General features: G+C 39.1%; 1 protein-coding gene across 1 annotated transcript in view; it reads right to left on the minus strand.

The window, feature by feature from the left end:
* Positions 1-27,276, minus strand: part of cntnap2a (contactin associated protein 2a) — a 285,019-nt gene that overhangs the window by 131,321 nt on the left and 126,422 nt on the right. The window contains exon 3 of the mRNA XM_029528868.1: positions 11,679-11,872. Coding sequence (XP_029384728.1) covers positions 11,679-11,872 — 194 coding nt within the window. The remainder of the gene's footprint in view (positions 1-11,678; positions 11,873-27,276) is intronic.

Consider the following 27,276-nt stretch of genomic DNA (forward strand, 5'->3'; position numbering starts at 1 on the left):
GGGGGTAAAAAGTTGTGGATGCTGAACATCTTCAGAAAGTCTGTCTAGTCAACCATTAAATTCCCTCTCCTCCAAAGTCCAATCATTAAGCACCAAACCAATGAGTAATTGTGAATATGTGTGTGTGTGTGTGTAACCATTTATGTCAGCATATGTGTGTCTGTGAGTCTTAGCCAACCTGAGAGCGGAGACACTTTGACGTTTTGTTTAATCAAGAACTAAGTTAATTTACGGCAACAAAGGCCACAAAGTGCCTGAAGCAACTTTCAGTTTTTTTTTATACATGTGTGTGCGCGCGCACATTTCCTTTACTGTATTTGTTGGGTGCACAAACAGAGAGCCAAATAAACCTGTGGGGTCAGAGCTTTGTGGGGCAGAGAATGCTGTAACCCACAAAGCAAAATGGCTGTTTGAAAATTAAGACTTGGATTAGAATTATGTTCAGGTTATTCAGCTGTGATGGCAAAGATCAGGGCTTCGAGAATGATGCAAATATGGAAAGACAAAGGTATATGTGGGCGTGTGTGACTTTGACAGCCCTGCAGAGATTCAAATGGAAAAACCCTTGCTCTTATTCTTAGTACCCCTGTGAGGCTGAGCATTAACTTTAAAGATATTAAAAACTGATCATGCTGTGATTTAAAGGTTTAAACCAGTTCCTAAACAAAATATAGGGACAGAAAAATTGCAGAGCTGTCACATGACTTCACCAATTCACAAGGTCAGTAAAGAAAAGGAAAAGACAGAGAATTTGACTTGGGCAAAAAAATAATAATGAGGGAAGCTGAGAGCCAGCTTTTCTCCTTGTTGGGCATTTGGAGGAGCAGTGCTGCTGTCATTCAGCAAATAACAAGCTAATCACTCAACTACAGCTGGTCGACAAATACCCCCGTGGTCTGCTCTGTCTCGCAAAAATACACACACACATACACAGTTTAAACAAGATACACATATATGTTGGCATGCTTGTGTCTATCCACACATCCTGGCATTCATGCACTCAACCCATGAACAAACACAGCCATTATTTGCCTCCTCAGAGCAGCTTTCCCTCTTTCCTTTTCCTCACTTACTCACTCACTTATTCTCTTTGGCCTCATGTATTTCATTTCCTGAATGTGAATCTGTCATTTCCGTCTCTGTGTGGGTTTGTTTGTGTATCTATATGTGTGTGTGTGTGTGTAAGTCTGTGTTTGTGCTAATGTGTCTCTGTTTTGACAGCCAGAGTCAGGCTTTTCCAGAGAACAGATCTCCAGATACTGACAAACAACAAGTGAAAGCTATTTTCCGGCATTCGCTTGTTGCTGCTGGACTCTGTGTTAGTCCAGCCCAGAGGCAGGGCCATTGTATGTTTGTGAGGATTTGTGTGTGTGTTCCTTGCTAACAGAAGCAGGGGAAATCACTCCGGCCTGGTCTGGTCTTTTGTTTTTATCGACAAGTGTATGGGACAAAACAGAAGGGCCGTAGAGAAATTTGTGTTTCTGTGAAATCCTGCGGGTGGGTTTGTTTGTGTGGGTATGTGCCTTTACTGTGCCAAGGAAATATGACAAAGTAGTAATGCTAAATTTAAGTCATGAATCTTTAAACCATGTTAAATTAGAGAATTATAATGAATTTGGGTATTACAAAGGAGTTATTTATTCATGCGCCTTGTTTTAAATGATGTCCCAAAAGTACAGTGGACCTTGTGAACTGCCTTTATTGAACACAAAAACGTGCCACATTGGGAGTGAGGTTTTTCATCTCTCCTGGCTAACCATTTCTTGACACTTTCTAATAAAATTAAAATTCGGGCCTACACAGTCAATCAAGCCTCCCACTAACAATGGAGACCACAACTACTCTTCTGCAAGCAGTGGCTAAATGGATTTTTGATCTGGATGTACACAGAGGGAGTAGCATGGCAGGATAGTGGTTAGTGCTGTTGCCCCACAATAAGATGGTCGGGCGTTCGGTTCCCGGCCTGGGGCCTTTCTGTGCAGAGTTTGCATGTTCTCCATGTGCCTGTGTGGGTTTCCTTCCACCATCCAAAGACGTGCATGTGCACTCTAAATTGTCTGTAGGTCTCAGTGTGAGTGTCTGTCTGTCTCTGTGTGTTGGCTCTGCGATGGACTGGACCGGTCCAGGGTGGACCCTGCTCTTGCCCAGTGGGAGCTGGAATTGGCTCCAGCACCCACTGGGACCTGAAAATGGGTAAGCAGTAGAAGATTCATTAATTAATATACAGAGAGGCTGATTTATTCAACTTTTTGTCATTTCTTTCTATTCTTATATAATCACTTGTATAGTTCTGATTAGCTCATTTGTAATAACTAATGTCCATTGCATAACGCTCAGGCCCATTTCCCCAAGTTTGTATTTTTATGGCAACTTTTCTTATCCTTGATATTATGGAGGTGTCACGCCTTTTTTCTCCATTTCCTCTTCAATTAGCCTGTTACTTGGATAAGAAGACTGCCCTTAGGCTGCACTGCATCTGTGTGTTTCATTATGTCTAATCGCTGTATTTATGCCACCTGCACATTAGGCACTTTAATAGATTGCTTTACATGTGCACAGTGAACATTTGGCATCTTTCTCTCTCCTCTGCTCACCTCAGACCAACACTGATGAAGTAAAGACAGCTTCTCTGGGACGCTACATGGAGATAAGTCACTGTGTGTGTCAACTGCTAAATACTTATGTGTAACAGGATGTCTGTTTTGACATGATACATGAAGAGGCCAGCACCTCATTCATGTTTTGTGTATTTCATCTTTGCGTATCACATAATCAACTCATTAAAAGCTTTGATATTAGTTGTAAGAAGCATTTGTAAAAAGGAAGATTCTATTATGTAAAATGTAAGACAGATGTCACTCATCCCAGTCTATTTGACTAAATTTGAGACAGAGAAGTGCAGTCACAGGCAGATAGTGCAGTCAAAACAATGGGAAATGTCTTATTTCTCTAAATTTTTCAGTGCCTTGTCTTGTTCACTGTCACACACTGTCATGAGAGTATTATTAAAATTTTATGGCAGCCACTTAAGTTGTACCACAGGAGACTTCTATGACCCACTGGGAAGTGTCCTCTTTGTCTATTACAATTCATCCTCGTTATTCACACTCAGCAATTTTAAATTCCCATACAACTCTTATCTTGAATATACTGACATTAAAGAGGTTGATGTTTAAGTCCTGCCAATCCACTGCAGCAGACTAAGATACAGAGCTGAAAGAAGAGATTTTATATCAATATGGACAAAAACAGTCCTATAAGTCCTATCTATGACTGCAAGCAAAGTGTTCCTCTGCGGACTGATTATTTCATTTCAAACATTTTGGCCTTTAATGCTGGATGTAATCATTCATTTACGATTACCAATGGAAATTTGCCCGTAGCAACAAATGTGAGCAAATGTGTGGGAACACATATAAACATGCAGATGCCTCTTTTTGTGTGTGCATGTGCTGAGTCATGATGAAAACAAGAAGCTAATACCTATAAATAGACACATCAAACTGAATGCTAACCTCTGATAGAGCTTACATTAATATCAAATGCGTTCACCTCATTTCTTCTAACGGAAATGGATCTCCTTTGATCCCTTTCTCAATCCGTCTCATCAGCTGGCACCAGTTGCTCTTTGCATGGTGGCAATCAATCAGCTCCATCTGCAACTTATCTCAACAAATGGTCTTGGACAGCTGGCTTGAGCTCAGCAATCTTCAGTTGAATGTATTTATCTTTACATAACATTTATGTAATGGATGTCTGTTCAGTATTTACACATTTTAAGGTGGATAAACAAAACACAGGAATTTTTCTTTTTAGATGATGTATAAATTTTTCATTAAACTTTGAATACAGAGACTCATTTGTTGCTGAAATTACAAAGATTACCTTGTACCTTGTTAAATCCCTTTCTTCCGCCTAATCAAATGGTTTTATTGCAAAAACCAAATCAAGTCAAGAGCGTCACTATACTATAGTAAGTATGACCCGGATAACTGGGGTCCGGTAAGCCTGTTCCCATAGGACTGTCATATCTGGAGATGCACATCACCCTCTTTTCTTACTGTCAAATGAAGGCAAAGGTTAGGCAAGACTGACGTAGTCAGGGTATAATGATGCTTCATGCCCTTGGTATCAAACAGCTCTAAATATGAGTGATTGAACTGAACTTTTTAAATATGTAAGTATTGTAGCTATTGTTCAGGATTTTCTTTAAATTCCAGAAGAGCTTCTGTAACTTCATAAGCACCCATCCTTTATAATCATTTTTATTCATATATGCAAGACGTTTCGAGAATTGTTAATTTTTGTCTTTTTGACATGAACCTTTGTTCTGCTCTTCTTACTTTTATGCTGTCATTTGCTTTAGTGCCATTTCTTACACTAATGCACACTCTTTGCTTTTGCCTAATGTGAGCCCCTCTAGATAAATGTGGAAATGTAAAAAGCAAGGCTTTTTCTATATAATCAGATGCAATGTTCACTTCTAGCTCTATACTCTGACAGACAAGAGATTTTTTTGCATGAGTCAGTTCTTGCACCTCCTGTTATGAAGCTCCTCAGCTGATGCTTTATGTAGAACAGGCAGCATTAGCTTGGGCTTCCTTATGGTCTGCCTTAGTCAACTTCCAGACACCTGCTGAGTTGTAGCCTCCAGCACTTGTGAGAACCACCCACCCTCTTTTTGCTGTGGAGGTCCCACTAATAGATGGGCTTGTGGAATAATGGATTAAAGGCCTGCTGAAGTGGAAAATGTTGCTGTGAGGAAAAACCTACACTAATTCTGCCAGTAAAATGATTTTGCTGTCACCAACTGTCTATACTTGTGTTTGTTTGTTTGTTTTGTTTTGTTTTATGGAATGGAGGAGGGTGTAAATTACATTAATAAATTTACTGCCTATAATATTGTCAACTAGACTGTTGGACAGTTTAAGATGAAAGAGCTGGGAGAACATGGAGTGGGTGACAACATAAATAAACCTGTGACTGGCTGAAAATCTCAGAGCTTTTGCACAAGAATTATTTTTAGATTTTATTTGGAACTTTTGCCATTTTTAAATATGGACATGTAAAATTTAAGCATGAGGTACTCTTTTCACACTGTGTGTAAGTTTTCTCAGTTAATTCATTGTTGGGAGCTGGTGAGTTTGATCTATTTCAGATTAGGGGCTACATTGAGTCAGCATTGGAAAGTGATGGGACAGGTCACGGCTAACTGGTTAGTGTGTTGTAGATGCAGTTAAAAAAATACTTTCTGTAAAAAAATACTATAAAATACTGCAGATAATTAAACCATGGTCTCTACTGTAAATCTGTAGTAACACTGATTAATTTTGTTAGATTAAACATTTGGGTGTACTTATGGGACAACTCTAATTCCGCTGATGTATCATTATGCTATTTCTTGTTTCATATGTTTTACTTAGATACAGCACAGAGTTTTGACAAATCACCAGTGCTGATGGTGATCACTTTCTCACATTGACTGTAAAACTCATTAACTAACTTATTTGTCTTGTCATTTTAAGTGAAGAAACCTTGGAAACACTCAGACAAAGAAATGTGAAATAAATATGAGACTGATGTGTGGAGAAAGTTTGGTAGAAAGAGCTTCATTGGTTCATAAATCCAGGTTTTTCAGCAGCTTCTGAAACTGAATTAGAAAATTCCACTGAGACAGAGACTTCCACTGAGACAGAGACAGAGACACTGAGACAGGTACCATTCATGTACCTGACAAGCCACAGCAAACTGCTCTGTCAAGAGGACATACACCAACAAACACCTTTAAAACTCACATACAGGTAAGCCAATCAACACAATCATGTTCATGTTCATGTCAAGCAAATCCTTTCGATGAGAGTCAAGTGTTACATCACCATTGTGTTACCTCATCTAACTTCCTGTCCCTTTTTTTGACAAAGCTCCATCACAATTGTATCTGCAAATGTCAAGAGTACTATTGCAAAACATCAGAACATGGAGTCATAAATGAAAAACATAATTAAGTTCTGTCACTCTTTCAATATCTCCTCTCATTACTGTAGGGTGACCAGACGCCCTGCTTTGTGCAGGACACTCCTGTATTTCTATTACTTTTCACAGGACCTGCAAATTGAGACGCTGTCCCACATTGTTATTGACAGGCTCCTGTTTAGAAAAGCGTGTTTTAAAATTGGCATTTATCAAATGGCAGTGTAGAGAAAGCTTTGAGGGCTGGCATGAGGGGGGTCGGGTGGGGTGTGTGATCATGTCAATCAAACTGGGACAAAGAACTTCAATGCAGGCTAAGGACGTGCCCACCAACAGCAAACAGCAGACTCACAGCATCTACAAACTACAATCGTGTCAAAAAAAACAAGCAAAAAAAACAAAAAAGAATGCAGCTTCAACAAAGACTTGGAAACTGTCTACATGTGGGTAAAACCAGTGCATGAAGATTACACTAAAGTTTTTTGTGCAGTTTGCACCATTTCAAACGGAGAGGAATATGACTTGAAACAACACAATTGGAGATTCACAGTAAACGTGTTGCCCAAAAGGAGGCTTCCTTTGGATAGGTCTATGGATAGGTTACTTATTACTTACTTAGCAGACCTTATAAGAGAGAATGTGTATTGTATTTAAATAAAATTTGTACATTTTTGTGTTTTTGAAATGTACTAGTGAATAAACCAGACACCAAAGCATAGTGATTATGAGCTAAGGCACAGAATAGAAATGGTTGATTTATTTATTTATGTATTTATTTATTAGTGCCTCGATGCATTGGTATCCCACATTGTGCCACACAAACGAGGGTTTTGTCCCACATCGCTAGAGTTGGGATCTTAACATCTGAAGGCAGAAGTCACTTTTACGCTATTTTGGTTCATTCATGTCCAATTCAAAGAAAAAATATCTCTTCATCAAAAAGACATTGTATCTGGAAACCAGGCTACAAATGTTATGATCCCCTAACATGTAACATGTAAAGATCCAATGTCGCTCCCACCACATGGAAAGTGTTAGATCCACAGGCCTGTAAGTGTTAGGGGTCCCTGTGATTCACTCACCCTCTGCCCTCCTTTCATTAAGTCTTTGCCAAAATGGCTCACAAGCCTGCTGACAAGATAACAGGGTCAGCAATGTGTTTCCATGTGCAAAGGCATGAAAAATTATTTGGGTACTAGGCCACCATTAATCTCACAGATCCTTTGACTCTATGATATTTCTTGACAGTAAGAGATGGAATGTTATGCCAAGATATATTGGTGAATATAAACAGTATGTACTATTCAATTAACTTACACATTTTGCAGCATAAACCATCAGACACAGCAAATAAAGAAATCTATTGTCTCATATCACTTTCAAACAACCTACTGTTTTTCCTTTATGGATTACAGGAGTACATTTTTATGCAAACTGTTATAAAGGAACACAGACAAAAATTACATATTCTAAAACTACATAAAAGTCTAATTTTACTGGTCCAGTGTTCCCATTTGATCAGGTATCAGCTTTATACTCACAGTTATGGTTGTGTTAGTTTATTAGGTACATACATGACTGTCTCCTGAAATTATGTTCTTGCACCTTCAAGCTTCTCAGTGACATGAATAATCTGACAATGTGAGTGTGGGTCTACTGGCAAGTGCACATTAGTGGACAAAAATGAAACTTAAAATGTTTGTTAGGTTAATTGAGTTTGAATGTGCAATCAGACAGAGAGTGTTTTCTCTTCTGTCTTTTCACAAAATTCACTCCAAACTGTATTTAGTTCTTAATGTTCCCCCTGTGAAATGCATCACAGTGCAGAATGCATTGCAGTACCAAATTCTGACATTTTAACTGCAGAAAAAGACATTAAGACGATCACTTGAAAGGTTTAAAAGTCAAACATTCTGATAAAAAATTGTTGCCTGTCATCAAGTACACCAAATGCCTAAAACACGACAGTACTTTTTGCAACTTTCACCATTTTCCAAATTTTTTTTTTGAGAGTGCATAAGTAAATCAGTGAATCATTTTTCCATTGATCACTATCATTACCAGAGGGAAATTTAGCCAACAAAAATAAATATGGTTCTAGCACCCTGTGGAGTTTTCATTCTAAACAAACACAGTCTTGCCTTCAGTGGCGCACACCAAAACACATTATATGTATCATTACAGTCTGACAAATATATTAAATGCATTTCTTTCCTCCAGCAGCCTTTGTAAATTCTGATTTGTATAAATTTCCTTGTCGTCGTCTTACCCTCTTTTGGCACATCGCTACTTTTCAGAGTCTATTAACGCCCACAACCTCTGTAGCAGAGAAGACTGCATGTCATATCCCCCCAGAGTCTGAATGTGCTCATGTTCATCCTTGAGCATCACAGTTTTACAAAGACACAAAAAAATGAACCAGCTAATCAACATGTTGCTCTATAGTGCACTGGTGGGGGAAACGCCATCCTCCATTTACTCTGATAGTTAAATGAAAACTAAATTATAATCATCTATACATGAGAGGATTTCATCTTCCATTACAGCCAGTGAATGCAGTATGATTACTGTAACAACATCTACTGTCCTCTCCTGTTATTTTTAAATATCACAGTGATAACTCCAATAATATCACCACTTTCACACAATTTGACATAGGCACTTATGAAAAAGGTCTAAAGTTATGCAGAGGCCGATTTTAATTATCAGAAAGTAGTTTTTTTATTTGTTAGGAGAAGTATGTGTGAACTTTCATCCCAAAGCCTCCTTTAAATAGGATAAGAGACAGAGAGAAGCAAATGGTTCCAGTTTTGTTTGTTACTGCACTAAGGGTTATTGATGGCGTATGCCCAGCTTAAAATTATTGGCTCCGTATTCGTTTACATAAGCAGTATTTTGAATTACATAGGCGATAAATTAAAAAGCAATATATATGTCATACATCCAGGCAAAACTAAAAAAGTCTGCTATAGTTACAAAAACACCAGAGAGATTAATGTGTTTTGGAGTATTTGCAGAAATATTAGAGGCAATGAATCAGCGTTAATGGCAGAAGGAAAACACTTCTGAATAAATAATAATCGGCAAACAATTATGGTGCAGCACACAAAAACTACAGCTTAATTTACTTTCAACTGTAAAAGATCCATATTTGTCACCACAAACAGCCTTTAAAGACAGAATAATGATGAAGCTATTTGGCGCTTGACATGGAGCTAAATACCCACAAATGAAAATGAACACAGGCCTAAAACACTGTGCATATTTGTGAGTATGAAAACACATTGTAACTGGAACTCATAACCACCCTGAGCAACAACCATCAGAAAACCCCATTTTAAGCTTGTAACATCTACAAGCATCATCTAATGAAACAAAATTCTGCCTTTTTGCTGTTTTAGATCATATGGTGAGCTATGGAGAAAGAAAGGCTCCACTTCCATTTGATACCATCACCAAGAAGGCAATCACTTATATGTGACTGAAGAGATTTGTATTGTATTTGTTTTTGTTTCTTGTTGTTAACATTTTGTGAAGTCAAAGGCCAGCTAAAATAAACATTCCTACAGTTTTGTAGTAGGCTTCCAGTATATTAGATATATTGAATTGAATTTGGTACAGCAAACATAGCATCATGAAAAATAATGTTTCACAGGAAAACCAATTCTTAAAAAAAAAAAAAAAACACTACACTGAAACTCTGTGGTTAAGTAGTAAAGTCAAAAATAAAAGAAAGAAAGAAAGAAGGAAATTGCATACATTGCAGCCAACAGTCTCAATATGGTGCAATTTCAGCAGGCAAGTGGCATTTGTCGCTTAAAAAAGCCGAAGACGTTTTCTGAGCTCAACACAACAAACATATTAGCAATTTAGAAGATCCTCCCCTATCAGATTCACAACTTAGGAGCAGTCATATCATAGACAACTGTCAAAAGGGCTCAAGTGGGCCATGATTCCCTTTCAATTCCATCACTACTATGACAAATTCTGACTCACCTAGTTGTTGATTTGATTTTACCAGGCTTACATTTTTGCTACATCCCGCTTGATGTCCTTGCTTTATCATTTGCAATGATGCTAATCAGTTTTTTTTTTTGTCACTGACCAATAGATTGCTTATGTAGACTTCAGCACATAAACCAAATAACCTGCTGTCAGAAATAATAACCTGAGAATCCAACAGTACTAGGGTTAACAATACCCCTGCCCTTTCTACACAGATCTGTCCAAAAGATGAGAAATAGATAGACTGGGGAAAAATGAAAAGAAAGAAAGAAAAACACAGTCGCGCCCCCTTTACTTCCAGGCTTGGTGTATTGATGTTATTTATGACAGGGCTATTCTTCTACTCTCTGTCTTTCCTCTCATCTCTTATTACCTGTAGCACTCCACCAAACTGAAACAGTGAATAGTGCGGGGCATTCAGTTATTAACTAATGATCATGAATTATCAGATGCCCTATTCAAATGCCTGCTACCAGTACTGTGATGGAGGTCTATTAGTTTGGGATATGAGATATAACCAGAGAGAATTCACTTATATATAATGTCAAGGAATAAAGAGAATGTTGCTCATTCTTTAATGCTGTGCATAGGCTGTATTTTCCATCTAGAGGCCATCGGGGTCTGAATAAGGTGGCTGAGATGATACATTTGGTTAAAACTGGGCTAATTAATCAATGAACATTTATGTGCACCACTGTTGCACTCTAAAACCTTTCTTCCCACACAAGGTTTTCTGCACTGGGTAAACGAAGGCTTTACATTTTCATAATAATGACAATGAAATTTATCTCACGTTAACAGATGAGTTTCATTTTTGACCAGTCCCAGTAGCACCTACAGTTATGGTATGAAGTTTAACTACAATCATTAATGGACATGAATGCCATTAATTGTGTGCTGTTAATGTAAACCATTCTTTTTCCAGGGTGGAATGATTGCACAACGTACATCTTCAATGATTTTCAAACCCAACAACTGGGTGGACAGGTTTGAATTTATTTGTGATTTTTTCTAGTCCACACAATGTAAAAATTTTACATACAGGCTCAAATATTTACCTACAGCCTCACTAATATTTGGTTAAATGTCCCTTAGGAAGTTTTACCTCGGCCAGACACTTTCTGTGGCCATCAACAAGCTTTGGGCATAACTCTAGTTGGATATTGGACCACCCCTTTTGGCAGAATTAGTAGAGTTTCCTGGCACGGACCCAGCTTTTAAGCATTGTTCACAAATGTACAATAAGGCTGAGGTCAGAGCAAGGGAAGCCATTCCATCATCTTAATGTTAGTATGCTTTATCTGTCCCAAAACTAGTTTTGATGTATGTATGTCTGGGATCTTTTTCCTGTTGGAACACCCAATTGTGCCCAACGTCTGACTTTTTGAGGTGGTTCATTCCTGTGATGAGTCTGTAAACTTCTGACCACAACTCTTGGTCTTCGGTCATCTATTCATTGTTATACTTAAGCGTAAACAAAGGAGAAAAATCAACAATTTGGCCTGAGACCAGCCATTTCTCATAACAGTGTATTAAAAAAGTTTGGGAAATATCAACAGTTGTCACCAATATGAATTTAATGAGCAAACTTAGAACTCTGTTTTATGTTCTTAATGACTGTTTCCTTTCTCACGGCGTCTGGTTATTGCTTTTACACCCACACGTATACAAAATATGTCCAAAAAAACTTTTTCCCCACTCACCCAAATATTGCCATCTTGGTGATATGGCTTCCAGTTCCGCCCTGTGTCACTGTAGAGCAGACGGTACCGTGTCGTCCAGTCAGAGCTGCTGTAGCGACCCTGTGTTGCTATGGCGCTCACCTGCTTCCTGGAACCCAGGTCCACCTGGAGCCACTGGTAATGGTCACTGTCCAGAGGTGACCATCCACCAGCACCTGCAGAGTTGGAGACAATTTAAAAGCTGTAATAGGTGTCAATACTAACATGCAAATATTTAACAATGCATCTTGATACAGTCGGGGGCCAAATAGATTCCTGCACGGATTTAAGTTATCAGATTCACTATTTCATGATTTAATGTGTCGCATCTATTAAATAACCATTCACTTGTAATAAAGAAGAAAACAGACACACAGACACTGGCAGAACACAAAGCAAAGGCCGGTCACCTTTCAAGTCAAAGGTTTGAGCCCACTTCCACTCTCACAGCATGCACATGGCACAAATAACATTGACAAACACTACACAACATTAGTGCCCCCCCCTTCGTCCGCACACACAGACAGATCAAAGAGAGCAGAGATGCTGTCCTGCACACACATGCATATACTTTAATTACTCAGCACTGTGTCACTGTGGCTCCATTTCCTCCAGCAGAAAGCATATTTTCACTCACACACTGACACACACTTGAAAAATAGCTGGAGGGCGACTGAGACAGAGAGTGCAGTCTGCAAGTCTGAATACTGTGATACAATAGAAATGCGTCCAGTTTTATATAAAATGTTTTAAGTACAGAAATGTGTGTTTTTACATGGGGTTTGTTTTGTAGTATTTTTGCATTATTAATGAAAAAGTTATAGTTCTTTGTCCTGGAAGTTCAGACTTTGTCAGCTTTTTTATGGTTTTTGTGGCATTAAGGTAGATTAAACTAAGGCTCTTATTTAGTGTCGGTTGTTTCATATGACTTTCATATGAAATTCAGTGAAAACGTCTCCATAAAGCAGCGAATAAATAAATAATTTCTGTCTTTTGCCACATACAAAACTATTGTGTTGTTTTGCAGAAACACTATATTATGATATCAGTATTATTGTGGACAATGTCTCATGGTGGTATTGTAACATAAAGTACTCTATTCTAATTTTATCATAAAATGCCTAACCTTCGGATAAATCAATAAAAATGGAAAGACACTTGGCAACATGGTTTTTCTTCACTGTATAATAAACAGGAGCTGTCGTGCAAACATGCTGGGTTGCCGATGTTCAGGCAGGACCTAGTCCAAGACAGGCAGAGAAGCTGCATGGTACCACTGTAATGATATTTTTTTAAAGAGAATGTGTTACAAGGTTATAGTCTGTCCTGTTATTAATGGTCAATGTCCAGCAGAGTGCGGCCCAGACATCTGTTCTGAGACAGACATAGGAATAGTATGGGTGAAATAATGTTTTATTAAAAGGTGAGCATACAGGTCTAGAGCCTGCTGACTCTAAAGATGTTTCTCAAGAATGACAAATACACTCTTCCAATGTATGATATAATTATCCACCCTCAAACAACGCAGACACTTCAACTTTAATAGAAATGTAATTTGCAAGTTCAGAATAGATTCCTTTTCGATACTGGCATACAAGCAGTGTTTCTGCTTTTTACATTTTGCATACCGTACAATACTGTACAATATAATTGTCTATTTTTTTCTGTCATAATTTTAACGTGTGGGTTACTGGCTTAGCTCGGCTAATGTAACTGGAGCAATGCAACTGCTTTGCAGTAGCATTTTAACGTGTTTGTTGTTTTAAATATAAAACAAAGTCCCAAGGCAGATATTTTTATCAAGCACTTAAAGGAATCTAGTGATGCAAATAGTAACCCTGTTTATTCCCCAGCTTGACAAAATATCACAGTGCATTAGTATACTATGACATATTGCCTACAAAAACAATGAAAACTGGGAAGTGACAGTATTCAGACACTAAGGATGCAACATCACACAGGTTTACTATGAAGTGTTAATAATCAAAGTGTGGTGTGTCATATCAGCTGTCACTAATTAAGAGTCTGCTCCCTAATGCTACTTTTTTCTCTTGTCAAAAATAGTTAGGGAAGAACATTTTGGTGTCTGTGTTTGGTTATTCTTAAAATGGACACAGGAAATTATTTAAGGATTGAAACCAGCATCCACGGCAGCTGTAAATAGGCATTACCTGACTGTGATTCAGTAAATTCTGCTGAGCTCTGAGTCAGTTAAGTGGTTAACGGTATAAAATCATATTAAAAATGTTTTTATAACAGGACACTATAGTTTTTGATGATGGAAACTGGTTAATTATGACAAACACACAATGAAGCCTTGTGCTTCACATTTCTTTACTGTAAAAAAAAAAAAAAAAACAACAAACAAGAGCTGCCAGTGAATTTGTGAAAAGAGTGAAAGACACTGAAAAAATAGAGAGCCTGAAAAATCATGTTTTCATCTTGAGTCTGTGAACGAGATTGCTGTGTTAACGAGCCCCCAATCAATAGTCCACTGTCTGATATTGCAGCAAAAGAACAAAACGCTGCCAGGATGGTTCTTGAGCTGGCTCTGAGGGAAATCAATTTTTTTTAGCCCATTGAAGGATACCTCTGAGAGGCCAGTGTCAACGTGACAGACTATTATGGCAACTCATGAGCAGCACGCGAGTCGCTGCTCAGGAGGGACAATTCGATGTCAGACAAATTGGGGATACTTAAATGTTCAGAGCAAAATAATTTCTTGGGCACATGACTTATTGCTAAGGGTGGACCGGAGAGGAAGAACAAACATCAGATCAACAAAGTCAACAACACAATGTGGGGTGCATGCAGGGTGTATGATGCACCTTACAGAACATGAGAAACTCTTTTTCATTACTGTACATCAAGTGCATCTTCTTGTGAGTGTAGCTGTCTTTGGAAAAACGTACAAGGCTACAGTTTCAACGGTGCCAGTAGCATGTCGGGCACAACTTGCACAACACAAGGACATTTGCCTGGTGTGAGAGAACAAAAAGCAATATATATATATATATATATATATATCTTGGCAATGTTTTTAGCGCTGAGCTATAGCTCGCAAATACAGGGCTTTGAAAATAAGCTACAAGGAGTAGAACTGTCTTTGGGTTTCTGTGTTGAGGAAAACTTTAAGGCCTTGCAAGTCTTTGGCTGTTGTTGATGTTTCCAGCGTACACAAGCAAGAGGTTCTTGTGCGCTCAGGTGCATCAGTATATGAGAGAAGAGAGCTGCGATGCACATTGCAAAAGACAAGGGTATGCAGTTGTCACTGGACTCTCTTTTTCCAGCACATCAACAGTGGAATGTGTGTCAGAGAAGAGAACTGATTATTATAAAGCACTTGTTCAAGGAAGCTCTCAATTTGAGTGCAGGTTTGGCCAAGCCAGGATGACACATTGCCACAGAGATGGACCAAATTTTCATAGACTAAACAAATGGGATAGTGTTCTTAGAGGCCAAGCTGTCCTTCCAAAACATCTACAGTTGTTTTTACCCATATCCACTGGTTCCTTAGCAAGGTCTTTCTGTGGACCTCATCTAAGATGTGGTTCTGTAATACTGTCACCAAGAATGGCCTTATGCGTCTTTATTAATGTCAACAGTTAGATTTTGGGTAATATTAATATTCAGGACCTCATGAGCTTTTCACCATGATAGCAAGTCTACATTTGGACTGGTGGCATCATTATAAGCTAAGATGTTGTTGTTTTGCATCTTTTATACTCAATGTCATTGTTATTTACCTCTGGTTGTGATTTGTCACAGAATGTTACAAGCAGCTATTCTACGTGAGTGACAGCTTTCTCTGGAACTCTACACAGGGCTCTATAAATGGTTTATATGCTCATCCCCTAAATGGCATTGTTGTATCCTCCCTGTCCTCTGTTATCATCAACTAATATATAAGGCTGTCATGATTAGTCACCACAATCAACAACACCAATGAAAATACAAAAAAGAAAAAAATCAACATCAAAATTTAAAATCAAGCATCATTTCGCATATTGATTTACATGTGGTACCTAACCACCATACAGTTTATTTATTTCAAGTTTTACTATTTGTTTTCGCACTGCCTATGTCTTCTGTTCACTGGGCATCAGAGAGCCAATCTACCAATCAACCGACAGATTGTTGCTGAAACGCTGAAATTGAAGCTGCCTGTATGCAAGTCTAACAAATTAGCTGAATTGAACATGATTTTAAAATAATTTTTGGAAAACTAGCTGACTGAGACCATTTGAATACTGTTAATTTATAGAACCAAAGATGGTAAGACCAACTCTTTAGTAGTGATAAAAATTCAGAAAGAGAAAAATAATGATACTCATCCCTTCAACTAAAGTCACAGGTTAGTGTTTGACTTGAGAATCATGTTTTGTTTTTTTTTTTGACGTAAAGTGATTTATTGCATCATTTATAGTTAAATTATAGCACACATTTTTTGTGTCACTGCACCTCTTGATCATCTGTTTGTAGGTACTATTGCTACTTTGCCATGTAGTGTCTTGAAGAAAAACTTTGTTCATCCAGTAACGCACTTATCTAATCTTGCATTGTGTGTTAAATGTCAAGTAATTTGGCCTACTTTTTCAACAACGTTTTACGTACAACTTGTAAGGCGTTAAATAAATATTCAGAAACAGCCCTAAAGTTAGGGTTTCTGATCTCCTATACAGGGGTGGTGTAATAAAGTTGGAAAGTATTTTACAAAGATGAAATATTGCTTTGAAGAAAATGAATATCTGAGAAAGCATCAAAGGAGAACCTTTCAGTGCCATTTTCCCATGGCTACTGTGTCTGTTGGAATAGATAGTTGCTTGTTTCATAATCCACTCAGTGGCAGTCAGCATCCTTGTCCTAACCTGAAACCCCATGGCTCTTCCTTCATTGCCAGAAAAATTCCCATGTGCCCTCCAAAAGGTGCCCCCCCAACTTTGAACCTCCAGGTGTCTACCTTAGGCAGGGCCAAACCTCCCTGGACTTTGCTGGTTAAATGAGCCTCAGGTTAAATGTTGTTCAAAACAGAAGTGCAAAGCAATTGGTGGACAGAAGGGAATTAAAAATGTTGAACATAAACCCACTGACCTGATTTAATCTGAGAATAGAAACCAGAAACACACAATTGACTTTTTTGTATAAATATGTATGGTGCAAAATATGTAGATGTCTGTGCACTCTTCAACAGATAAATACAATAAACCAAAGATGTATCAGTGCCACAAACAACTGAGTCTCTCCCCCCAAAGGACATAAATACAGATAAGAAACTGACGGGCTAAAGGCACAAGTGAAGGAGAGCGACTGCTTTAAAAATGATAGGGACGGAGAGAAAACAGATAAATGAGAGAACTGGAGGTAAGTAAGACCGAGACCAGCTAGGACCAAGCAAGTATGAGAGTTGGAGAAGAACAACAAGCACAGTGGAAGAGGCATAAGAGATTATATAATATCATATGATAAAATAGAGGAGAGGCTGCTTGGGATGAATCCCTTTCCCTTGACAAAAATCCTATATCTGATCCAATTACAAAGCCATTACACTCTAGCCCCAGTCTTGACAGATAACCAGGCCCATAGAAGTGGAAATGTCAATACTTAAAAAAAAAAATAAAAAATGAATTGAATGCCATTTCCCTGAGGGAACTCTTTCCCTTGGGAGAGAGTACAAGATAGGTGACAGTGATAAGCAAATTCATTCATTCATTCATTCATTCATTCATTCAGTCAGTCATTTTCAACTACTTATTTGTCAGGTGAAATATCCGGGCAAGGGTTAGGATTCCCCTGGACAGGTAGCCAGCCTATTGTAGGTCTGACATGTACAGACACACAGAGAGAAACAACAACAACAACAACAACTACAACAGCTCACACTCCAACAGGCAACTCAGAGTCATTAATGAACTGAGACATGTATGTCTTTGGACTGCGGTCCAGGAATCGAAGCCACAACCTTCTCTGGGGCAACAGAACTAACCATTATTCCAACATTCTGCCTGATAGGTAAACAAGAAAGCAGAAAATTTAATTAAAAAAAATAAGTTAAGCAAACAATAACTGAGGAAATGTGACATGTTGAACAAGATCAGAGGATGTGTGCCTAAAGGAATGACAAGAGGGTGTAAATGGTTGGAGGAGGGGAGAAAAATGGAAATGCATAACACTAGGTGTGATGGATGAGGTTAACAGAGGAGGAAGTCACGAGAGAGCGTTTTATGGCTCTGGTATTGGGTGGGGAGCAGAGATGAGATAACGTGGATGAGATGGAAAAAAAGGACAGGGAGAGAGCAATGCAGACATGGTAAAGAGGAGGATAGAAGAGCACAAAAGGGAACGCTGGATGAGACGAAGCACAGGGAATAGGATGAGAAATTTAGGAGAAAGATGAATGGAAGCCATTCAAAACAGACAGTCTGCAGGTGGCTTTAAATGGCATGGATTGGAAAACAAAGTTGGGAAAACAACATGGTTTGCTCCAGGATGTTAGGAAAGACAGAGGAAAGCATGCATAGCACATACAAGAAAAAGAATATAATTTAAGGGAATTCAGGTATCCAGCAGCAAATACACAAAGCACATAACACCAGTTACAGACAGATTATGAATAAATTAATATATAAATAGGTCAAGAATAGTAATAATTAAAGAAAACTGTTAGATCTTGAAAATTGGCATTCATCATAATAAAAAGCAGCATGATTATTGTTGCACCCATCACAGGCCTGGTGGAGGGGGGGTTAAGAAGAATTAAAAAGCCGAAGGGCTGTTGAGCCGCTCACTGGGCCCGCTCTTCTGTCCAACCAGTATGATGTGGAGAGGGTGATTCCCATTGCCCATTATGGCTTGCAGTTTTTTCAAAGTACCCCACTTAACCACAGCTGCCGTTCCATCCTGCCTCTTGCTGAGCACTGAGCCAGCCTTTTTAACCAGCCTGTCCAGGCACCTCCTGCTTCTGTCCACCATGCTGCCCGTCCACAGACAGCAGCGTAAAACAAGGAGCTCTGTCTGATAAAACGTGTGGCAAATCACTGCAGACATCAAAGGACCTGAGCCTTCTTAGAAAATGGAGATGACTCTGCCCCTTCTTATACAGAGGGTCCATGTTAGCAGACCACTCAAGCTTGTTGTCAAGGACAACACCCAAATATCCTTTGAGCTTCATAATCTTAATGGCCTCCCCCCACATGCAGACTGGCTGACATGGTGGTTTCATGTTTCGAAAAGCCATCACCAACTCCTTGGTCTTGGAGATGTTCAGAAGTAGGCAATTTTATTGCTCCAAATAGTCAAACCACCAGGAAATTAAAGAGGGGGCCACCCCCATACTTCCAAGTTCGTTTCTCAGTATGGGAGGCTGTCAAATGTCAAAAATTGTGATCTTCACATAGGAACCAGATAGTTGTAGGCCCAGTGCAGCATATAAAATACCTCTTATCCACACCAATATGTCCCTGATGGGCAAATTGAAGGGGATCTAGTTCCTGCGCTACCTGTGGTTTCATATGGTGTAAAATCAGCTGTTCCAATGTTTTCATGATAGGTGAGGTTAGAGCCACTGGCCTGTAGTCTTATCTCTACCAGATGCCCAGTTTTGGCCACCAGTACAAGACATGAGGTCTTCCACTCCACAGGGATATATCTCATCTTCAGACTCTGGTTAAATAACTTCTGGAGAGGTTGGGCCAGTTGAGATGGACAGTCCCTAAGCACTCTCGAGTACGCAACATCTGGACCAACAGCTTTCCTAGGATGGAGTCTCCTCGGTTCCTCCCTCACCTCATGTAAGGTAAAAGACAGGGGAGGCTGATCAACTGCAGCTGCATGGTGTTGAATAGACGGATGTGATGTGGCTTCATTAATAGGGGTCATAATTGTACATTCACCAATAATGGTAGTACAATCAAAGTGTGTGGGCAGGAGCCGGGTTGCTCCACTTCTCCATGTCTCCTCATTAACAATACAAATGGACCCACACCATTTTACTGTCTCAAACGGTTGTCATTGCTCATATTGAATGACAATAATGGACCACAAGAGATTTAATTCTAGGAGCTAAGTGTCAAAACGTCTTGTGTGTTTAAAAGGTTTGTTTGTTTTTTTTTTCAAGTAAAAACCTACATACTTAATTCAAGCGCATTTTTTGGGAGCTGCTGACGCTCAGTTTTTCACTGTCGCCCAGTGGAAAACACAAAGCAACCAATCCTTAACATGTACACGTGGTATGCCCCTAATCACGACGCTATGAAGCAGCTTAGTTTCATAGATATTGTGATGTACTGTGGATAGCAATATACTGTGTTCTGTTCTTTGGGTATTGCTTCCATAGTCTCACTGAAATAAATCAGGTAACTGTCTTCTTAAAGAGATGCTTCTGTAAGTGTGAACATGGCTTTAAGGTTGAATGAAAGGACAGGGTGATGGCTTGATAAAAGGGATGAAGAGAAAGGATAGAGCAGAAGGCATGCTGGGGTTACAGGGTTACCAGAAGGAACAGATGGAAGCGAGAGAGGGGGAGATAGATTGAAAAGTCCTGAGAGAAGTAAAGGTTCAAAAGATTGTGAAAGTGATGACGAAAAAAGGATTGAGAGAAGAGCGCTTTGGGCTAAAGAACTTGATGTTAAAGGTGAGGAAAGAAACAAGGGACACAAATCAAGGGGGGTTGAAATAAAAAAAAAAAGAAGCAGAGACTAGAAGTGAAATGGGCGAATGCTGTCAAAGAATATAGAGGTGGTCAGGAGAGTCCGAGAAGAAGAGCAGATGAGAGGTTGTAGTGTGTGTGTGTATATACATATACATACACACACGCACACATAAAGAAAAGAGGTGCAGAAAAGGTGAAAGCCGGGGGGAGAAAGGGAAGATGTGAGAGGAGGTTGACAAAAGAAAGTGGAAATTAAGGAGGCTGGTGAAAATGGACGGTGAGAGTGAGAGAGGAGTAGCATCAGTAAAACAGGAAAAAGAGGAGGAGAACAGGGAGGGGAGGACCGCTGGGGGACTGTCACCGTTCTCTCGCCTGTCACACACACAGATGTTCAGGGAGGAGAGGATGAGCAGGAGGAGGATAGACGAGAGAGCAGGGGACCAGAGAAGGTCAAAGAAACCACCTATGAGGAAGAAGTGAAGAAAAGGAGAAGGCAAGTAACAAGGGGAAAAAAGTCACAATATAGAGTTCAGGATAAAGGACAGACGATAAGTACGATCCAAAGGCAATGGAGAGAGAATAAAGCTAAGAGGCAAAAACTACAGGAGCATTGCCACCTCTTTCTTTACTGAAGTTGATAAGAATCTTGAAAGTACTGCTGATACAAAATTACTTTCACTGGATAGACACAGAGCACCTGTGTGTATGTTTCAAAGTATTTCAAATTTATATAGAGGCAAAAATAACTGCAAAATTCAACAAGGAAAGGGAACCTTATCATTCCATGTATTTATCTCAATCAAACTGTTGAAATAATTAGTAAATTCACAGCAATATATTAGATATTAGATAGATAATAGCCCAGCTTCCAAAATGTAAAGACTAGTAGGCTTTACATTGTTAAGATGAGAGAAAATGAAGTTTAAAATCGCCTCTTCCTCATATCATGAACATTTTAAGCGTTTTTGTTCATTCATTAGTTAATGGTTTGCAGCAAAATGGCAGATTAATTAACCGCCGTACTCGGCCTGAGAGACTGAACATCCTTTAACGGACATAAAAATGACAGAAAATCCAATCTTTTTTTTTTTTTCCTCAAGGGGCAAATGTGCTGTTACAGATCATATACTTCAGGAATTCATCAGCACATCAAATTTCAAATCTGCCTCTAAAGACGAAGCAACATGTAAGAAACCAGATTACTCTGCTGCTTGAAGGCTACTTGGTGAAAATGTTCCTGTTTTAAGCCTTTTGCAAACCTTTACAGAGAAGTTGCTTCTGGGATATAAGAAGCAAACCAAGGCCAAAAACATGGTTGGATTTATTCTGTGCTTGCAAAGTAAGGTTTGAGCCACCTGTGATGGCATATAACTCAGCACTGAAAAAGAGTTGCACAGTCAGAGTGTGTTTATCAGTTGTTCACCTTCACAGTGGCTCAAAAACTTTGTACGGATATTTTGTTCACAGCGTGAAGACAAAGTTCATTACTGCCTGCTTTTATAGTAAAAACTACTAAAACTTCATAGTTGTGTCAACCGCAGCAATTCAGTGACCACTTAAAGGCAAGGGTAAGGCAAGGGAAACGAAGAGAAGACCTAACCAATGCTGACTAATTTGAAAAACAGTGAAGAAATGCAGCATGTTTATATCTGTGTGTTTGTGTATGTATGTGTGTATGTCTGTGTGTGGGGGTATTTTTGTTGTATCTGTTCAGATAAAAAAACATTTGAATATTTGTAGTTGATATGAACAATGCATCTCAGAAAACCTACAGAGAATTCTAAAGTAATTTCAGAGATATCCGTTGTTTACAGTAGGAGAAACTCTCTATAGTTGGGATATAAAAGGGTTCTGCATTGCATCATGAAAGTAGTTACAGTGGAAGCATCATGATTTGACGATTTGCTGCCTGGACAGCTTCCCATTATTAAGGGAATAATTATTCAAGTTTATAAAGGAATTATAATAGCGTCAGGTTGTGTGTTCTCCTGCTGAAGTTTAGTAGAAACTGTGTGACGCAGCAGGACAACGACCTTAAACATCGAAGTAAATCCACCTTTTGGAGCAGCCCAGTCGGAGCCAAGAATTTAACCCAATTGAGATACTGAGGATTGACCTGAAGAGAGCTGTCTGATGGTCTCTGAGGAATATGGCTCAGCTAAAACTGCTCTCTAAAGAAAATGGTCAAAAATTCCCCTGAATGTTGTGCAGGTTTGATCAGCGGCTACTTGGTTGAGTTCATTGCTGCCAAAGGAGGTTCAACCTGTTGCTAAGTCAAACAGGTTCACTTACTTTTTTCACCAGCAATGAGAATGTTTAATGTATAAACATGCAAGGTTAACATTGTTTGTGTGTTATTAGCTTAAGTTCTTAATGTTTAATATAGCTGAAGGACATAAGACAATTTTATAAACAAATTGTGAAGAAAACTAAGTCATTCCAAAGAATTCACATAACTACCTTCTTTTCACTGTAAAATATGCAATGCATTAATAATCCACACATTCTGTGCATTTTTGTTAATTATAGTCAAGCAGGACATCATAAAATATGTGGTTTAATTCAATAGTGTAGCTGAGTAAATAGCTTCAACAGTGGTAGTAATAGACAATGAGCCAAAAGACAAAAAATATAGGTGAAAAACAGGAACAATCGGGCAAGAGAATTTCATGAATAAAAGTGGAAATGAACAAGAGTACAGAAAAAAGATCAAAGATTTCTACGATGCAGAGGTAGAAGGGATTTTCAAGTCAAAGACCGCAGTTCAGATCTTGACTTCATACTGTGGGAGTGTTGATGAGTGTTGAGCAGCTTGTGACAGGCAAGCACCAACAAAAATGAAAGTGGCAGATCAAAGCATTAACCAAGAACATTATTCATCTGTCTTACTGTCAGTGTCGGACAGTGACTGGACATTTTGTTTCTGCAGATGTAGGTTTTAACGCTTTCATGCCTCTGTGCTTGCTTTGATGTACTCATGTGTCACAGCGTGTGAGCATGTGTTTATCAAAGTTGCGACTTTCCATACCAAAACCACATTAACAGAAAGTATTGACTAATTAAGACAGTAGGCCAAGAAAAATTCAGCAGAGAGAAAACAGCTGGTTAACCCTCTGCTGGTATTTCATCTTTCTGTCATGGAGCAAAGGAAGCGGATGGAGACTGAGTAATTTAATTAGGAGCGGACCACCATTATCGATGGATGACTGCAAGAGCTAGAGACATCAAACAATTTTGCAAAATGACAGGGAGTGAAAAGAAATGCACATAAGAGAAAGGAGAATATGGTTAATTGTCCAGCATGTCAAAGCGCATTTGTATTACAGCTAGGGCTGAAACGATTCTTCGAATAATTTGAGTACCTCGATTACAAAAAAATATTGAGGAATCTCCTCTGCCTCAAGGAATCATTTAATTTTTACAGAGCATGGTCTTTCACCCAGACTACAGGTGCCCTCTGCGTGCCAGCAAACACAAACAAATGCTCAAAAGCTGTTGTGTGCAAGAGCGCACTACTAACAGAGTAAAGAACCCTGATCTACGATTTTAGAATCTGTCGAACAGATGATGACAGAAGAGGATACAGCCAGTAAGACGAGAGGCACCGTTGTCGGCTACACATCAGCCTTGAAGACCGGGCAATCAGAACTGGGTGGTTTATGGTTTCATCATTTAACCTAATAGCAGTAAAAACCAAGTCCTGTATAAATTATGCTACATCCACACTACTACATCATCATTTTAAAATAGCTTTTTACAACCCAAATGTTTTAAATCTGCCCCAATTCATGGGGTTAAAATGTAGTTGGTGGATGTATGTTATTCTTGGTTAGTTTCAGCTCCTACAGTTATCTTTTTATTAGCTTTATACAATTTAACATTATATCCCTTATGTTACTAAATATTCTAATAAAAGCTTGGTATTAGAAGAGTATCCGGTGAGAGCTCACTGTTTGTCATCTATCTTCCTTTTTGCCAGGAATATACACTCACACAACAATGAGAAATTACAGATTTTTGGATGCAGATAACTCTTTTTGCAAGGGAATAGATCAAAGTTGTGTACCACCATAAACCAGCCAACTCTGATTGTCCGTTCTTCCAGGCTGATGTGTAGCCGACGACTGCGCCTCTCGTCTTAATGCCTGTATCCACTTCTCTCATCTTCAAGGCAAATTTTTTCTGTTTGGCAGCTTATAAAAACTTTGATTGGGGTTCTATGCCCTGTTAGTAGAGCACCCGACCACAAAGCAGCTTTTGGGTATTTCTTTGTGTTTGCTGGCACAAGCAGAGTGACAAGAGACACCTCCACACAATAAAAAGTCAGCGGAGAGCTCTTGATTTTTTCCCCATCCGATGTGGCCTACATGTGGCTTACATGCCCTCTGTCTCTAAAGACGTGGAAAGACATGATGACAAAAGCAATGATAAAGATAAATGCTGATTGTCTAAAAAAGTAAAGCAATGGTTCATTATTAAGTGAAATGTCTTATTTTCTCATGTATATTTATAATTGCTCTTTATCTAAACAAAAATATGTTTTACCCGATTTCAGTTGAATACTCGATTACGAAAATATTTGATAGCAGCAGCCCTGATTACAGTGTAGGGATGTCCGTCATTTGAATAAGAAGTAATAATGTGCAACGTTTTCAAACTTAGGGGAAAACTTGTGCAAAAGTGTGCATCAGTGTGGGAATGTGAGAGAAGAAAAAAATAGAAAATGAGGTCTGGGAAGAAAAAAAGGAGACAGGCTGAGAAAATGGAGTGTGGGTTTGAGAATGTTACTGTAGAAAATAGACAGTGTAAGGATAGAGAATGAGATGGGGGAAAAAAGGAGACAACGAAGTGATGGAGGACAGACAGACACAAAAAAGAGCAGAGAAGAACAGAGGAAGAGGGATAGGGAGAGAAGGAAGAGAGAAGAAAATAGAGTGTAAGGATCAGTGGCCATGTGTTTGTGATTAGTGGCCCAATCTCATGCTTGGCCACGTTTACACAGCAATGTGGGAGCACACACACATGCTCTCACATGCACACAATCCTATAGCAATTTTTAAAAACACACAAATTAGTTCCCCCATTCATCTTTCAATTTCTTCAATCAGAAATTATGTATTCATTGTTCTTATCTGTGATTGGTTCTAGCCAAAGCCCAACTCTTTTTACGTTTCCACTGACTGGTACAGTTCAGTTTGGTACAGTATAGTACAGTTCAAATCGCCAAATGGCAATAGGCACAGAGAGTCAGAGAGATGAGCAGCATGAAATTCTGCCGGTGCAACAACTTGTGTGATAACGGCACTTCTTGGGTCATCTACAGTAGGCTACTGCTCGCTGGCATAATACTTCTGTTTTCTTCTTTACTTCCTGGGTATTTAAAAAATGGCTCGCTCTTTTGTCCCCACACAAGGATATTTAAAAATGTTGCGCTGTTGAATGGCAGTGACAAGTGTCTGTTAGCCAGTCAAGGGACTGCAGGGGTCCAGCTCCACCCTTATACTTAGTTCCCCAACAGAAGGCTACCAGAAAGTGTTACAGTACAGGTCATTTTTGTTAGTACATTTCAGAATTTCTGACAATGGAAACACCTAATTGAGCACCAAACTGCATGTTGCTTACTGATCCTTACTGAAAAACACCATAAATGAAGCATGATGACCCAATAACATATGATGCACCGACATTGAAATTTCAGCAAGGCCTGCCCTTTCAAGATTTGAGACTTGAAATCTGAAATTAAAAAATTTGGTAGCCATACATTTGGTGTTCAAATTGTCAAAATATTGCTAGTTACTCATCACTTTAACTTGGGTCTGTACTTACATTGTTCCCTTTGTCTGTTCAGTCTGTTCACACACCTCCACAACCTCTTTTCTCTCTCTCACTAAGTCTCCCATTCTTCCCACGCCTCCGCTCTTCACTTTTTCACATCTTATTCTCTTTTTGGGCTTCATCCTTTCCAAACCTCTTTTTTTTGCAGTATCAATAGGGCTTCTGTCTTTAGCTGGAAGCAGTGAACATAAGCTTGTGTGAGGTGCAGCTCATACGTCTGGTTGCTATGTGACCACTATGAAAACTTATTTGGAGATTACCTCTTTGTTGTTGAGTGATAAAGAAGGGTTTTGGGCACTTGAAGCTTTTTCAGGTGTCAAAAACTTACATGACTTAAACCATTGTCAAAATTTGAGCCTGACTAATACTTTGGCAGGCCAATTTTGACAGCAACTAACAACAACAACTAACTGCTGCTTAGAGGTGTTGTTATTGAGGCTATATCTTCAGTTAACGAGCTCATTGTAGCCTTGGTTTTGACGAAGGCCATTTTCACACCTGACCAAGCGAACTTGGTTCGATTGGGGGGCTGAAAATTGTAACACTGTTGCATTTACCACCTCTTGTTTCTTCCTTCTTTCACACTGTGATTTCTGAAAGTGCACCAAACTTTCTGAGCAGCATCACATGGTTGAAAGGGACGCCCGTCGAATGGACAATGTAGGAAGGGAAAAAAATCTCCCTCCGTCCCAACCTGGAAATGTATTTGAGGGAATGCTGCAACATTACTATAATGCTATTGTAGCTTATCAGCGACTGAAGCTGTTATTGTTTTAACTTTGACTATCTAGCATGCGACAACATATTCGCTCAGAATTCAAGGACTGTGACTGTTGGTAGTTGTGGTTGATTTTGTTTAAATATACCAAATTGTGAATTTATGGGATATTGTTGTTCAGACGATTGGGCTAAGCTAGCTAACAACTGCTAACATCAGCGGTCACTTGTTGCCATAGCAACTGTAACATTCACTTAAGGACTGATGAACTATGTACATTTGGTCCTGTACTTGGTCCGGTGAGCATCCACACTGCATACGAACTGCACCAGGGTTCACATGAGCTTTCACACCTGAACAAAGGAAGCGGGCTATCCGAG

Source organism: Echeneis naucrates, chromosome 20, assembly GCF_900963305.1.
Source record: "Echeneis naucrates chromosome 20, fEcheNa1.1, whole genome shotgun sequence".
NCBI lineage: Eukaryota > Metazoa > Chordata > Actinopteri > Carangiformes > Echeneidae > Echeneis > Echeneis naucrates.